This window comes from Malaclemys terrapin, chromosome 2 (assembly GCF_027887155.1).
Source record: "Malaclemys terrapin pileata isolate rMalTer1 chromosome 2, rMalTer1.hap1, whole genome shotgun sequence".
Taxonomy (NCBI): Eukaryota; Metazoa; Chordata; order Testudines; family Emydidae; genus Malaclemys; species Malaclemys terrapin.
This window is the reverse complement of record NC_071506.1, coordinates 120,989,019-121,004,134: the sequence shown is the minus strand read 5'-3', so window position 1 is coordinate 121,004,134 and position 15,116 is coordinate 120,989,019. Positions and strand designations below refer to the sequence as shown.

Sequence of the window (15,116 nt, the reverse complement as noted above, 5' to 3'; positions counted from 1 at the left end):
CGAGCCCTGTGCTGCTCCCTGAAGCGGCTGAACTACTGTATGTCCCTGCAGCCCCGGCCAGGTGCATGGGAGGCAAGTAGAGGGCTCTGTGCTCTTGCAGCTCCCATGGGCCGGGAACTGGGAACCGCGGCCAATGGGAGCTTTGGGGAAAGTACCTGGAGAAGCAGCAAGAGCAGCACATGGTGGGTGTGCGCTAACAGAGTTTGCGGATGACACAAAACTGGGAAGTATTGCCAATACAGAGAAGGATATCAGACAGGAAGATCTGGATGACCATGTAAACAGGAGTAATAGTAATAGGATGAAATTTAATAGTGAAAAGTGCAAGGTTAGGGTTAGGGATTAATAACATGAATTTTTGTTATAAGCTGAGGACTCATCAGTTAGAATTAACAGATGAGGAGAAGGACCTTGGAGTATTGGTTGATCACAGGATGACTATGAGTCGCCAATGTGATATGGCTGTGAAAAAAGCTAATGCGGTCTTGGGATGCATTAGGCGAGGTATTTCCAGTAGAGATAAGGAGGTGTTAGTACCGTTATACAAGGCACTGGTGAGACCTCATCGGGAATACTGTGTGCAGTTCTGGTCTCCCATGTTTAAGAAGGATGAATTCAAACTGGAACAGGTACAGAGAAGGGCTACTAGGATGAGCCGAGGAATGGAAAACCTGTTTTATGAGAGGAGACTCAAAGAGCTCAGCTTGTTTAGCCTAACCAAAAGAAGGCTGAGGGGGGGATATGATTGCTCTCTATAAATACATCAGAGGGATAAATACCAGGGAGGGAGAGGAATTATTTAAGCTCAGTACTAATGTGGACACAAGAACAAATGGGTATAAACTGGCCATCAGGAAGTTTAGACTTGAAATTAGACAAAGGTTTCTAACCATCAGAGGAGTTAAGTTCTGGAACAGCCTTCAAAGGGGAGCAGTAGGGCAAAACACATATCTGGCTTCAAGACTAAGCTTGATAAGTTTACGGAGGCGATGGTAGGATGGGATAGTCAAAGATCAATTAATTGGCAAAATTAGGCTATTAGCAGTAAATATGCCCAATGGCCTGTGATGGGATGTTAGATGGGGTGGGATCTGAGTTACTTCAGAGAATTCTTGCCTGGGTGTTTGGCTGGTGAGTCTTGCCTACATGCTCAGGGTTTAGCTGATCGCCATATTTGGGGTCGGGAAGGAATTTTCCTCCAGGGCAGATTGGCAGAGGCCCTGCAGTTTTTTGCCGTCCTCTGTAGCGCGGGGCATGGGCCACTTGTTGGAGGATTCTCTGCACCTTGAAGTCTTTAAACCATGATTTGAGGACTTCAATGGCTGAGACATAGGTTAGGGGTTTGTTGCAGGAGTGGGTGGGTGAGTTTCTGCGGCCTGAGTTGTGCAGGAGGTCAGACTAGACCAGGGGTCTCAAACTCAGATGACCATGAGGGCCACATGAGGACTAGTACATTGGCCCGAGGGCCGCATTTACTGACACCTCCCTCCCGCTGCCCTCGGCCCCGCCCCCACTCCACCGCTTCCACGAGGCCCCGCCCCTGCCCCGCCTCTTCCCACCCCTTCTCTGCCCCCATTCCAACCCCTTCCCTGAAATCCCCACCCCGGGGGGGGGGGGAGAGCAGGGAGTTGGGGTGTGGGGTGCAGGAGGGGTGAGGGGTGCCGCAGGGGGCTCAGGGCAGGGGGTCAGGGTGCAGCAGGAGGTCAGGATGCAGGAGGGGTGCAGGGTGCACGAGGGGGGCTCAGGGCAGGGGGTTGGGGTGCATGCTAGGTGCGGCAGGGGGTTCAGCTGCAGGAGGGGTTCGGGGGAAGGGTAGGTTCCATAGCTGCCCTGCCCCCATTCTGCTTCAGGAAGCAGACGGAATCTGGGGGAGGAGGTGTGACTGTTGCTTCAGGCACCGCCCCCAGCAGCTCCCATTGACCGCGGTTCCCTGTTCCCGGCCAATGGGAGCTGCTGGGGGCGGTGCCTGAAGCAACAGCCACACACCCCCACCCTTCGCCCTTCCTCCCCCAGGTTCTGTCTGCTTCCCGGAGCGGCGCGGGGGCAGGGCAGGCAGGCAGGGAGCCTGCCCTGCCCCCGGTGCGCGTCGGGCCGGAGCCCCTCTAGGTAAACGCTGGGGGAGGGCGGGGGGGGGGGGGAAGGGCCCACAAGGAGCTCGCGGACCACAGAAAATAACCAAGCGGGCCGCGTGTTTGAGACCACTGGACTAGATGATCATATTGGTCCCTTCTGACCTTAAAGTCTATGACTTTATGTGGTAATAAAAGGAGCCTCATCTTCTCAGTATTCAGTTTAAACTTCAACATGAATTGTAGCCATGTAGCGCTTTAAAAACTTATGGTTTTGTTTGGTGATCTGTTCTGGAAGGTCTAGTGAAGAGAAGGAACTCATCCTATATTAGAATATTTAGGAATTTTTTATATATTTATTTAAATAAAAGCCCCTTGTTGGCAAACACACGGGTGGAAAGAGATACGGTAGAATTGCATTTAGGTATCTAATACCAAGAGAAAAACAAATACTTTCCATCGTACTTTAATATTACATTATGGTTAAGATTTTGTAATGGCAATTTTTCATCGAAGTCACGCACAGGCTGCAGCAATAAACAAAAATTCATGGAAGCCAGTGACCTGTCTGGGTGTGTGTATGTGGGGGTCAGGGGGGTTGACGCTGAAGTAGTCATGGAGTTCCATTAAAGTCATGCGACTTTGGTGACAAAATCGTATCCTTAATTATGGCCAAATCCTCCCTTACTTACACCCCTGAAAACAACTTCGTTCATAGGTTCATGAGTGTAATGGACAGCAAAATTTGGCCCATCTAAATCAAATAACTTCTAAACTTTAAATATTAAGCAGTTAAGTAAGACTTTTGTTTCTGTTAAACCAGTATTGAAGCAAGGTAGACAGGTTTACAATGGTTAACAATGGTCCCATTTTTATGACATTTTCAGCAAGACTTGGTAAAGAAAATTTACGTAGATTTTTACGTAAATTTCTTTGTAAACAAAATACTGATCTGAATAAAATGTTTTATTACAAGGTAATTGATTTTGAATGTTCCTGTTGATAAACATTTGACAGTTAAAGTTCAGTAGCATTATCTAATGACATTTAGAGGATATTTTGTTTTTTTAAACATATAATGCATGATGTTAATGAACACAGTGGACAATGCATTTTAATTTCAGAAGTGATAAATCCTGGACTTGTGTGCAAAATTTTTTATGAATTAAGTTACCTTTGTTTTGATTTCTTCTGCAAAGCCAGGTGTGTCAGTATCTGGAGGATAGGCAACTGTTACATAGATGTTATAAGGCTTTACCTGTTTTTTGGAAAAAACAATTGCATCTCTTAATATGGAGGGACATATTGTTAAGTTTCATATATTTATACTGACATTGTATTGCGTTGAGGAGATGTTTCAAACAGGCTAAAATTCTGCAAACATGTATACAGTCTTACAACCAGTTCCCGCAGGATCAGGCCTAGATGATCATGATGGTCCCTTCTGACCTTAAAGTCTGTGAGTCTTTTTAAGTACTGCTCTGCTCTTAGAACCAACTGAGAAAAAAAGATGCATTTTTATATATCGTGTGTGTGTGTGTGAGTGTGTGAGAGAGAGAGAGAGAGAATTATAGCATCCTAATTCAGTTTAAAATGGTTTTCACTGTTTTTTCCCCCTTCTATTGTAACTGAAGGAGCCTACATAACTAAGAATGAGCTGATTCTATGCCTTCTCATGCATCAGAATTCTTTACTGAGCTTCATTCAGTTATACCTGTGCAACTTTATAAACAGTAATGGGGTTTCACAGCTGTCACTGAGGGCTTAATGTGGCATTTAACTATTTGTCATTGGCAATGATGCACAAGATGGAAAGAACACAACTTGACTGTGAGAACAGTAGGCCTAGCAGTTAGAAAATTCTTTTACTTGTAAACTAAATATATTTGATACAGAAATTATTGACAAACATGGCTACTCAATGGTTTTTAACTGGTCACTTTCAGATCAGAACTGCACTTTTAAAAAAGACTGTACACAATCTGTTAGAACCATTTTAAGGGTCAGTTTCATTTAAATAATCATAAAGGCTGCTATCTTGTTCTTAACTGGGCTTGTTGTGCAGAGGCATTTTAGTAGTATGGTATATCAAATCATACATAAGGATGCAAGAGATGCAACATTTTTAATATCTACCAATTATGCTACAAGTAGCTGAGAAATAGATAATCATACCTCCATTTGCAGAGCTTCAGCCAATCCTCGAAGAGCAAACTTGGTTGGAGAATAAGCTGTGTAACCAAATAGTCCCACCTGTCCAGCCTGAGATGATACAAACACAATCCTTCCCATTCTTCGTTCCTTCATGGTAGCAATTACGGCATGGCTTGCGTAAACACTACCCAAGTAGTTGACTGCCATTAACCTCTGTGCAAATATTATGATCATATTTGAATTGTACATATACAAAATTCTTCGCGTTCAGCATCTCAAAAATCCATATTTATATCAGTCATAGCACAGCAACCATAAGAGGCTTATACTAACAGAACTAATTATAGGAAGGATAGTTATATCCAGAGTTTAGAATATTATACATGCTTGAGGTGAGAATCTTGACCACAAACACTTTATTTTTTTATATATCCTAACGCTATTTAGTGCATTTAATAATGCACCCAGACAAGATGCTTCAAAATAAAGTATGCTTAGCAACTTTCAACTATTGGAATCTGATCTGAAGATAGATAAGGCGTTTGGCACCTGTCAAGGAAACAATTAATTTAAATATTCAATCATATGAAAGAATACTGTGAAGAATAAAAGTTACTAAAAACTTTAGATAGTGCCATTGTTTTAAAGATAGGTAGCAGGAAGGTAGTTTGTTGTAAATAAGCAACAGATTTTGGAGATTGTCCAATGACTGGCAGAGTAGCAAAGGGAGAGAAAAACATGTTGATTTGTGCCTCCAACAGAGTGGTATTGCAATTAACTGACAGGAGACTGTGGAAGATACTGAATTAATATTTTAAATATCGTTTTACAACTGATGCCTAAATATCTTTGTAGTGCTTCACTTTAGAGTACAGAACAAATATAGACTATATAGGGAGGAACAAAACCATAAAGACGGGTTAACTTGACTTCAGTTTAACAAAAAAACTAGCCAACCTTTTCTGAGTCACAAGTATGAAAAGAAGAACAGGAGTACTTGTGGCACCTTAGAGACTAACAAATTTATTAGAGCATAAGCTTTCGTGGACTACAGCCCACTTCTTCGGATGCATGCGAAGAAGTGGGCTGTAGTCCACGAAAGCTTATGCTCTAATAAATTTGTTAGTCTCTAAGGTGCCACAAGTACTCCTGTTCTTCTTTTTGCGGATACAGACTAACACGGCTGTTACTCTGAAGTATGAAAAGATTTCTCACAAGATCAGATCATTTGTGACCCAGATCGTAATCAGTCACAGACTAAACTGTAGGATAATTCAATATTCTGCCCTGCTTGAGGGCCAATATGCAAAGTAAGGACCAAATCCTGACCCTTACGCAAAGTTCAAGTAAGCAAGCTTTGCGTGGAGGACCTCCACAGGGATCAAGAATGAAATCCTCTCACATAGCCACTGAGCTCCAGAGCTGCTACAGCAGTTTAAGGGCTGCTATCATAGCTGTAGTCCCCATTTTAGCCTGTATCAGAGGGGTAGCCGTGTTAGTCTGAATCTGTAAAAAGCAACAGAGGGTCCTGTGGCACCTTTAAGACTAACAGAAGTATTGGGAGCATAAACTTTCATGGGTAAGAACCTCACTTCTTCAGATGCAAGTAATGGAAATCTCCAGAGGCAGGTATAAATCAGTATGGAGATAACGAGGTTAGTTCAATCAGGGAGGGTGAGGTGCTCTGCTAGCAGTTGAGGTGTGAACAACAAGGGAGGAGAAACTGCTTCTGTAGTTGGAAAGCCATTCACAGTCTTTGTTTAATCCTGATCTGATGGTGTCAAATTTGCAAATGAACTGGAGCTCAGCAGTTTCTCTTTGGAGTCTGGTCCTGAAGTTTTTTTTAGCTGTTGCATTTTAACCTGCGTTTGCTTAGAGTGAATCCACAGGCCATGCTCTTGCCATTCTTGCATGTCATCCCCCAATAATGGTAACTCAGAGATGCCAGAGAGCCACATTTCACAACACACAAGGGGACCAGGGTCAACACTTGAACAGCCTTTCCATGACAAAAAAATTCTCCATCCACTTAGTACAGCAGAAACACACAAGTGACAATGCCTGAGGCCATCTACAGAGTGCAGAATTTGTCCCCATACATGTACACCCAAAGTTAAGTAATGCACTTAAGTAAACACACCCAAGTTAAAGTCTAATGCCTTGCAAAAAATAAAAAAGCTCCTAAATAAACTGAAACCTTCCCCTGCAGAAACAAGAGAAAGATATTAATAGTAAATTTAATACAACCACTATCTGTGGTGGCTATTGTACTACATGATTTCAAGAATTTGCCTTAACTAAACTGAAACAGCAAATTAATGTACTTGAATGATACTCAAAATTGCTGATCTGCTTCCTGCATGGCACCATGAAAAGCGGTGTCCGATTTTGCAGCGTGGTTTCAACTACTTTGATTAATAAGCTAGATTTCTTCCTGGGTAACTAGTAGTAAAGTGAAGTTTAGTTACAAGACATACTTTTGCAAATTTTAATTTAAGCTGCATGAGTCAATTTGGGTATTTACAGCATAACACAAGGCCCACTGAAGTTAAGGGAAAGACTCACCCTGAATTCAGTGGGCTCTTGTTCAAGTCCTTAACGTGGCAAAACAGCCTAATGAAATACATTCTTGGAATGTAATCGGAACATATGCAATTACAGGGATTGAGAGGAGATCATCCTCCTCAGCTGACATAGACATGCTGGCAACTATGAAGAAGACTGGTGCTGTCTGCATAGCTAATATCATTCAGGGAGGTGGTGTAGCTATGACGGCAGAAGGAGTTCTGCCAGCTTCCAATGTGGGGATCTGCCATCATAGCAATACTAGACAAAGTCTTATAGGGTAGACAAGACCCTGTGTGCTGCTTGAGGAGTATTTTGTGGCTGTTCTCACCTGTGACAGTCTAACTCTAAAGGAGTTAATGCAAGCAGACAACTCAAGTTAACTCAGCAGTGAAGAGACATAGCTTAAGACTCAAGGGTACAAAGTCTAAGGCCTTGGCTACACTCAGGACTTCCTAGCGCTGCTGTGGCAGCGCAGCGCTGTGAAGCGCGAGTGTAAGTACCCCACCTCTCCGAGGAGAATAGCTTGCAGCGCTGCGAGCGAGCGTGCAGCGCTGCAGGCTCCGATTACACTGGCGGTTTACAGCGCTGCACTCGCTGCGCTCGGGGGGCGGGCGCGTTTTCACACCCCTGAGCGCAGCAAGTTGCAGTGCTGTACAGTGCCAGTGTAGCCAAGGCCTAAAATATGATATTCTGCAAGACTGCTAACAGATGAAGGCTTGAATTCTGAGCAACATAGAGGCGGCTTATCACTTTTGTATCAATTCTGAATAAAACCTAAACATAGAGCTTGTCTACACAATGCATTAGTTTGCACTAAAAGTACCCTAATGTGCACCAGCCAGATCCACATGGGCCAGTTAGTGCACAACACGTTAGTGAGCACTAACATTTACACCTCTCTAGTGCAGAGTAATGCACCATGCAGACAAGCCCACAACTGTCAAGCTGAACAGAATAGTTAATAGTATCTTCTTGATAACCACTAAGTGATACTATATACCCAAACACTTAATGAGTGATATACTGATAAACTGCCTTTATAAATCTGTCCTAAATTTCTCAAATCCCTTAAAATTTCTTTTATCAAGTGAAGAATTTGCTTGTAATTATTTCATTCACAAAACATAGCGGTTTCTTGTTTAGAGCGAATGATCTTCAATTTTCAAACTCTTTATGGAGTTCATTAGGATTGTCCTAGTTTAAAAAAAAAAAAAAAAACCCAACACCACCACCACCACATTTTCATTTTTTGGGGGAGGAAGATGCTTAAAAAACACCACACATTAAGTGTCCATCCGTCTCCTCTATATATAAAAGAAAACTGTCACAGCATTCAAAGTTTCAAATTGTGACTTCAGTACATACATTTTATTTTCAGCTTCCAGGACCCCAGAATAGACAGTTTACTTGATATAAATGTTGGATTAGCTATTCTTTAGAAATGATGCCCAATTATTTGTTAAAGGGGGAAGGGGGAAAAGCGTACTCACTTCAAAACAGCTCACTTCAAGATCCTCAAATTTTCCTGTAACTGATGTTCCAGCACAGTTTATAAGCATGTCAACTGGACCCAACTTCTCTTGAGCCTATACAAAAGTTAGTATGCATATTGGTAACAGTGAAAATATTTTTCGTACATTGCAGCAACTTTAATGTTCAAAATCATGAAAAGAAAATACATTTACTATAAATATGTAGCATACAAGGAGAAAATTCCTGAAAAATAGACAAATTAATTACTTTCTTACTTGTTTAAGGACGTTCTCCACATGTCCATAGTCTTTAGACACATCAACAGATATACAAAGCACAACCTAATGAAGGAAAAGGGAATGAAAGGTTCAATGATGAAACAAAGAATAGAGTCCTATCTCTTTAAAATGCTATAAAAGACAAATATTTTTCTGCAAATCAAAATATGGCTTTGGAGAAGTCAATAAGAAGCTACTGAAGTGCAGGGTATTAATATTTCAATTTTACTTACAAATAATACTATAGGTCTAATCATTTAGGCTGAGAAAATTCACTTATAAAGTTAACCAGCTAAGAGACAGCAATCAAGTTTAATGGTTTCAAACCCTGTAATTCAATTTCAGCATTTGTCGATATTGACGGGCAGACAATCAATATGGCTCACTGATGTTAAAACTTGCAGGCAAACTTAACAAGTAGTTTTTGCAAGTCACAAAAGTCCCTGGCTTGTTCTGTGAAGCTCTTTGGAAATTCAGGATTAACACCTATTTTAAAATGCAATATAAAACAAAAAAGAGTAAAACAGCATTGTTTTACTTAATTCCATACTAGTGATGCAGTCTCTGTATGCTAGAAACTATGCTTTTCTTTTCCACAGGTTGTTTATCAACAGGATGTTAAGCTTGTAGAACAAGTTTTTTTTTTTTTTTTAAACTGTATGGTGGCATGCTTCTTAATTGGGACAGCTGCCAGGAACTGATTCCATGGAAAGCATTTAAATGAGTAATTTGTTAATCATACACAGTTGTGGCAAATATTTATGACAGGACAGTGTCTCATGTGGTCTCCTTGAGGGCACTCCTCTCAGGACTCTAGCTATTGCCTTTCTTGGGAAGGAAATCTGTGTTTCTCTCCCTCCAGATTAGGGATTTAGGCGCAATTTCCTCCTGCAGCTCACTTTGATCACCTTTGCAAGTCTGAGTTTACTTCAGCACCTGTCATCCTGTTTTCTCTAGGGGCAATGACAGGCTTAACCAGTAACCAGCCAGCCTTCATAAAGCAGAGTATTTATTTAGAAGGAAAGCATTACAGAGAAAACATATCTTGAAAGACAAACAGCTTATATGCATGCCTGTTTTACCAGGCATCACCATCTTACATATGGAGACCCTGGTGATTTCAAAGCCCTTCAAAATCCTTTCTGGAGGGTCTGTTCCTCTTTGTCAGTGTCATTTCAGTGTCTGTGACCCTTCTTCTATAGCTATGCATAAACTACAAGCTAGAAGTGTGATTTTCCTCCTCATGCACACCAGCTTGATAATAAATAGCAGCGTGGTCATGATAGCACAGTACAAACCAGCCTTGAACCAGGCTCAGCCATGCCTCTGCTGCTGCTACCTGTGCTACACTTTTATTTCTACTCATATTAGCTCAATGAGAGCTAGTGCAAATACATATACACAACCAGGGAAATCACATCACTAGTTTGTAGTGTAAACATAGCCTACATCAAGTTGATCACTTTACAGAAGTTTAGTTTTTTGTTTGCTGGACCTCTTGAATCTGGTCAAAACTAGTATATACACAACTTCCACCAGGGGGTGATACTTCTGAAGACTTGTTTACTTGTGTAGCAATTCGTCACCCCTCCCCCGCAATATTTATAAGTTCCTGATTGTTTATTCACACTTTTGGGGACTCTACTCCTCACTACCCCTAGCAAATGCATTAGTTGTCCTGTTCCAGGAAATAAGTTTACCTTTTCCCAGTTTAGCAGGTAACAATACAAGGTCAGAGGAGAAACAACATCAAACCCATTTTTCATAAAAAGCAACATAAATTTCTCAGTTCTCCACAGAAAGAGAACACCCTCCCATAAGAGGTGTGAAACAGCATTTGATAATGTAATTTTATATTTGTTTAACCCTTGATAGCACTTTTCTTTGGGGTCCATGAAGTCCACAACTCCTAATCTGGGAGACAGAGAAATGTAAATAAGAATCGTGGGTTAGGATTTTTTGCAAAGAGCAGTAAATACATAAAACTGATAGAAACCAATTGCTATGGTTGAAAGTTAGTCAACCAGTAACTCTCAGGAAAATCGGTATTTCATGGACCCCGCATTCCACCTTGTAGGCACTGGTTGTTGAAGGTCTTCAATTTTGGGAGCAACTCTTGAAGGGCAGCAGTGCTGTTTAGGCTCCCAACTGTCACACTTAGCCTGCTTCTTACAGCAACGCTAGTTCCTTTGCTGAACCGTCAGAGACATTCTAGTTCAACAACTTGAGACCATTCTGCCTCTCACATTTTAAGGATGGGACTGCGAGTAGGGACTTCTGCATTCTAGTTCTGATGTTGGCCCCCCTCTGTGGCTTTCATTGTCACCCAATGGTCTTTCTCAAACTCTCCCCAGGAGTTTTTAAACGGTTTTCAACAAGTTAACGTCATGACTGGCTCTAGTTATGATGTATGCAGACACACAAAGTTAACCTACCATAATTGTGGAAGCTAACCATGTGTCCAGTTGGCCAGCAGTCTAGATTGCATATGCTTGTCTTCCTGTGGCTAGACTGCAACATTTAGTTTTTCTGTGTAAACAGAACCTGCTAATCATTCCTGGGTATAAGGTTGGATTGTCTTTCCTCCCAGCATTCTGTGCAGCAGGACATCTGAGACACACTGCACCACAAGTTGCTGTTGGCACTATACACTTCCCGTCTGTGCATTCTATTTCCTAGTGAGGCAGTACGCAATGCATGCCCAGATATCCCCAGAAAGCATTGCTACAGAGTTAGGTGGGATGATAGGTGTGCACACAAAAACAAGAGAGTGACAAACAGGTGCGTTGTGGGGAAAAAAGGCACTGTCTTGACAAGTACTGGGTTTCTTACAAATGAGTCAGATGAATGGATTGCGTGGTTACAGAACACTTACAATTGTACTTTGTACCTTAGTTTCTGTATCTGTAAAATGGGGATAATACTTAACTATCTCACAAAGACTTGGGTGATGAGCCAGTTTATTTGTAAAACACCAAATATGTGCTAAAATCGACCAGTTGGCATACAAAATGTGCCATACCCTGTAAGAAGCCCTCGCACTTATTTGGACAAGTGTCTCCTGAAAGATTTTTTTTGAAATGTTAGCAATTATTACATTTTAATTAAATTATTAATTTTAGCAATTACCCCCACACAAACAAGTCTCCACTTCTGCTGCAAGAGGCTCTTAGGAGGACATAAAGGTACATACACAAGTACACTTTTTATATGAAGTGAGTTAACTATGTTTGAAATGCATCCCAAAAAGTTGTATTGCTAAATCCAGCCTTGTGGTGTGTTCACAGTGGACAAAAACTGGTTATAATATTAGGGAGGATAAAAAGAAGGTTGAATGTTTATTTGCAGGCCCACCCAAAAATTAGTAAGAAAGTCTTTTGACTATTGTGCTCTACACCATCCTGCTTTCTTAAAGCTGCTAATTCAATTTTACCAACATTTTTGTAATGCTTTTATACAACTTAAGAAAAAAGCAATTTTAAAAAAGACAATGTTGACTTGTAAACAGCTGAATACAACTGCAGGACCAGTCAATCTGTACAACCTTAATTCAGCCCTCTTGCACATACGCATTATGATCAAGGCCAGATTTAGGGGCAGGCAACCCAGGTGACTGGCTGGAGTGCCGAGCTTGGGGTGCTATTTTTGCTGTTTGAGACAAAAGAAAAAATAGAATGTTTGAAGTAAAACGTTTCAGGTATTCCATATGTGGATTCATTTTTCCCCACTAACCTCCTAGAATGTTCGGGACCTTTGTAGAATCTCATGGAGTTGAAAACTACATTTTCCTCGAATCTCCAAGAATGCTGTCAGCCATGCCCTTGTGGGTAAATATGGGGCAGCGGGTCGCCAGTCAGTCAGTGAGATATAAGAACAAACTGAAGTGAAGTGAGAGCCCGGCTGCAATATTGTGAACCTTTTGTTTTGTTGTGTAATTTTGAAAGTCTACTTGTATTTTAAGATTTGAAGAATGTACATAGTGACCACTAATTGATATATTTAATCAGATGACAGAGATATCTATCGAACCTCTATCTACACAACAATATAAAAGAAATAGTTACTTCTTTTGCCATACTTAACACGTCAGGTTTGATGACTTTCTAAGACTGAGGAACATAGACTTTTGCTCTCCTTAATACTGTCTGTTTTCCCCCATAGAAAATAAAAGATGCCCCCAAAAAGCCTTCAGGAGCATAGTATAGGAAGCAAAAAGCTCAATTACAATCTAGTTTGCAGCAAGGGACAAATCTGATGGGAAAATATCTGAAAAGGAACAACATAGATGGGGTTTTAGGCAGTAGCGATTGTCCCAGTGCAGAAGAAATTGAGACGTGAAGAGTAAATGATGAAGTCCCATTATTAAGGAATTAGCAGATTTACCTGAAGATAAGGAATGAAAATACAAGGAAACTGATGGAGAATCATCCAGTTTTCCTGGTAGCGTAAAGGAGAGTGATGATAAAGAAGAAGAATGTGGCTGACATGAAAAGGAGAGTAATGACAAAGAAAAATCTGGTTTACATGAAAAGGAGAGAAATGATAAAGAAGAATCAGACTTGCATGATGACAGAAACAGCAGTGAGAAAAATTGCACACCACAAATGGATACATCAGATCCTGCTTTATGACCAGCGATTCTAAACTCTGTCAATATTGATCGTACAATTTGGAATGGGCCGGGCAAAACAGGATGTTAGTTTGATGTTAGCAATATCAACAGCAGGAGAGAAATCAGAACCTTGTATTTGCATCTAAACAGGTAAAATGCCTTTCAAGTTAAAATGTATCATATATTAATTTGTAAACTTCAGTATTTCAGGACACAAGCACTTCTTTTTAAAAGCAAGACTAGTGAAACCACATAGTGGGGTTGGTAGGGGGAGCTTCCCCCCCCCCCCCCTTTTCTATTTTACTGTTATATAGCACAACCACTTGGTATTCAGTACACATTGGAGGCAATGATCTTACCTGTTTATCGTTAACGGAGTATTTTTCAATTTCTTTCTTTGTCTGCAACAGCTTGCTCTAAAATGAATATAAAGCACAATTAAGGCACTGCAATCATGAGAATTTACTACTTTCTGGTATTTCACTGAAGCTAAAAACATTTCAGCCCACTAACGACTGCTATTTTAATTTTGTAAAAACTTAATTTCAAAGTTTGCTATATGTTTCCTGATTTCTTTCCCCGGCCCCTATTTATTGACAAAAATCTGAAACCTGGAAAGTTTTCAGTTCAGTTTTGAAAAAAGCTAGATGTTTTCTGAAAACCTTTTTTTTTTTTTAATAAAAAAAATTAAATGAGCTCAAATAGCAAGAGATAAACCAATTTAAGGGAAAGATTTAATTAATTCAGGCTTAAATTGTTTTTTTTTTTATCTTAAAATTATTAGAGGCCTGACAGAAAGCGTTCTCTGAATTCTAAACATTAATTTGTCAAATCCACCACTTGTTGACAAGAATTTAAAAGGCAACAGCATAGGACAGACAAATCTGCATTGTATGATATAGCAGTGAATCATACTATATTATATGATACTCTGAAGGTCCTATCTTTTAGACTAATACAAACCGAGTCAGTAGACTTTATTAGAATAAATACAATAAAGGCTATTCCCCAGGCTGTGCCCATACCATCACTGACCAGTTGGGTCCTACCAAATTCACAGTCCGTTTTTGTAAATTTCACAGCCACAGCGTTTTAAAAATCTTGAGTTTCACGGTTTCAGATATTTAAATCTTAAAATTCACAGTGTTGTAACAAAACATAAATATGCATTTGAAAATGGCAAAATATAAACATGTAAAGCCCTTAAGACTCAACGTTTCTCACACTGGGGGTCCCGACCCAAAAGGGAACAACAAGGCTATTGTAGGGGGTCACAGTATTGCCACTCTTACTTCTGCGCTGCCTTCAGAGCTGAGCAGCTGGAGATCAGCGGCTGCTGGACAAGTGCCCAGCTCTGAAACCAGCACTGCCACCAGCAACAGCACAGAAATAAGGGTAGCAATACCATGATCCCCTACAATAGCCTTGTGACCCCCTTTTGGATCAGGACCCCTGCTTTGAGAAACGCTGTCAACTTTTGTATACTTTTACCCTATAGCAAGGGTACTTTTAAAATATAGTGTAAATAGGGTGACAAGAAAACAAATGTGAAAAATCGGGATAGAGGATCGAGGGTGGGGGTGGGGGGTGTAATAGGAGCCTATATAAGAAAAAGAGCCAAAAATCAGGACTGTCCCTATAAAATGGGGACATCTGGTCACCCTATGTGTAAAAATTACATAACAGACCATATTTCACGGTCCATGACACACTTCATGGCCATGAATTTGGTAGGGCCCTACTGATGAGAACAACCTACGACAACAGAAATGTTGGACTGTGTTCCATAAGAAACAGACACAGAAGAAACCAATCTTTTCCAAATGAAAGAAGAACTACCAGGGAGGAAAGAAATAACATGTTCTTGAAAGCAACAGTTACAGAAAACAAACAGCCTATGTAAATATAAAATTTTCTAGTCAATAACATTTCTAAGACACATTCAGAATCTGTTATAGTAAC

General features: G+C 40.7%; 1 protein-coding gene across 1 annotated transcript in view; it reads right to left on the bottom strand.

Annotated features, from left to right (window-relative positions):
- The window catches only part of KDSR (3-ketodihydrosphingosine reductase), a 35,295-nt gene that overhangs the window by 14,356 nt on the left and 5,823 nt on the right, over positions 1 to 15,116 (bottom strand). Inside the window, exons 3-7 of the mRNA XM_054017532.1 lie at positions 13,514 to 13,570; positions 8,540 to 8,605; positions 8,282 to 8,377; positions 4,245 to 4,436; positions 3,244 to 3,327 (exon numbers count right to left, since the gene is read on the bottom strand). Of these exons, the coding sequence (XP_053873507.1) occupies positions 3,244 to 3,327; positions 4,245 to 4,436; positions 8,282 to 8,377; positions 8,540 to 8,605; positions 13,514 to 13,570 (495 nt within the window). The remainder of the gene's footprint in view (positions 1 to 3,243; positions 3,328 to 4,244; positions 4,437 to 8,281; positions 8,378 to 8,539; positions 8,606 to 13,513; positions 13,571 to 15,116) is intronic.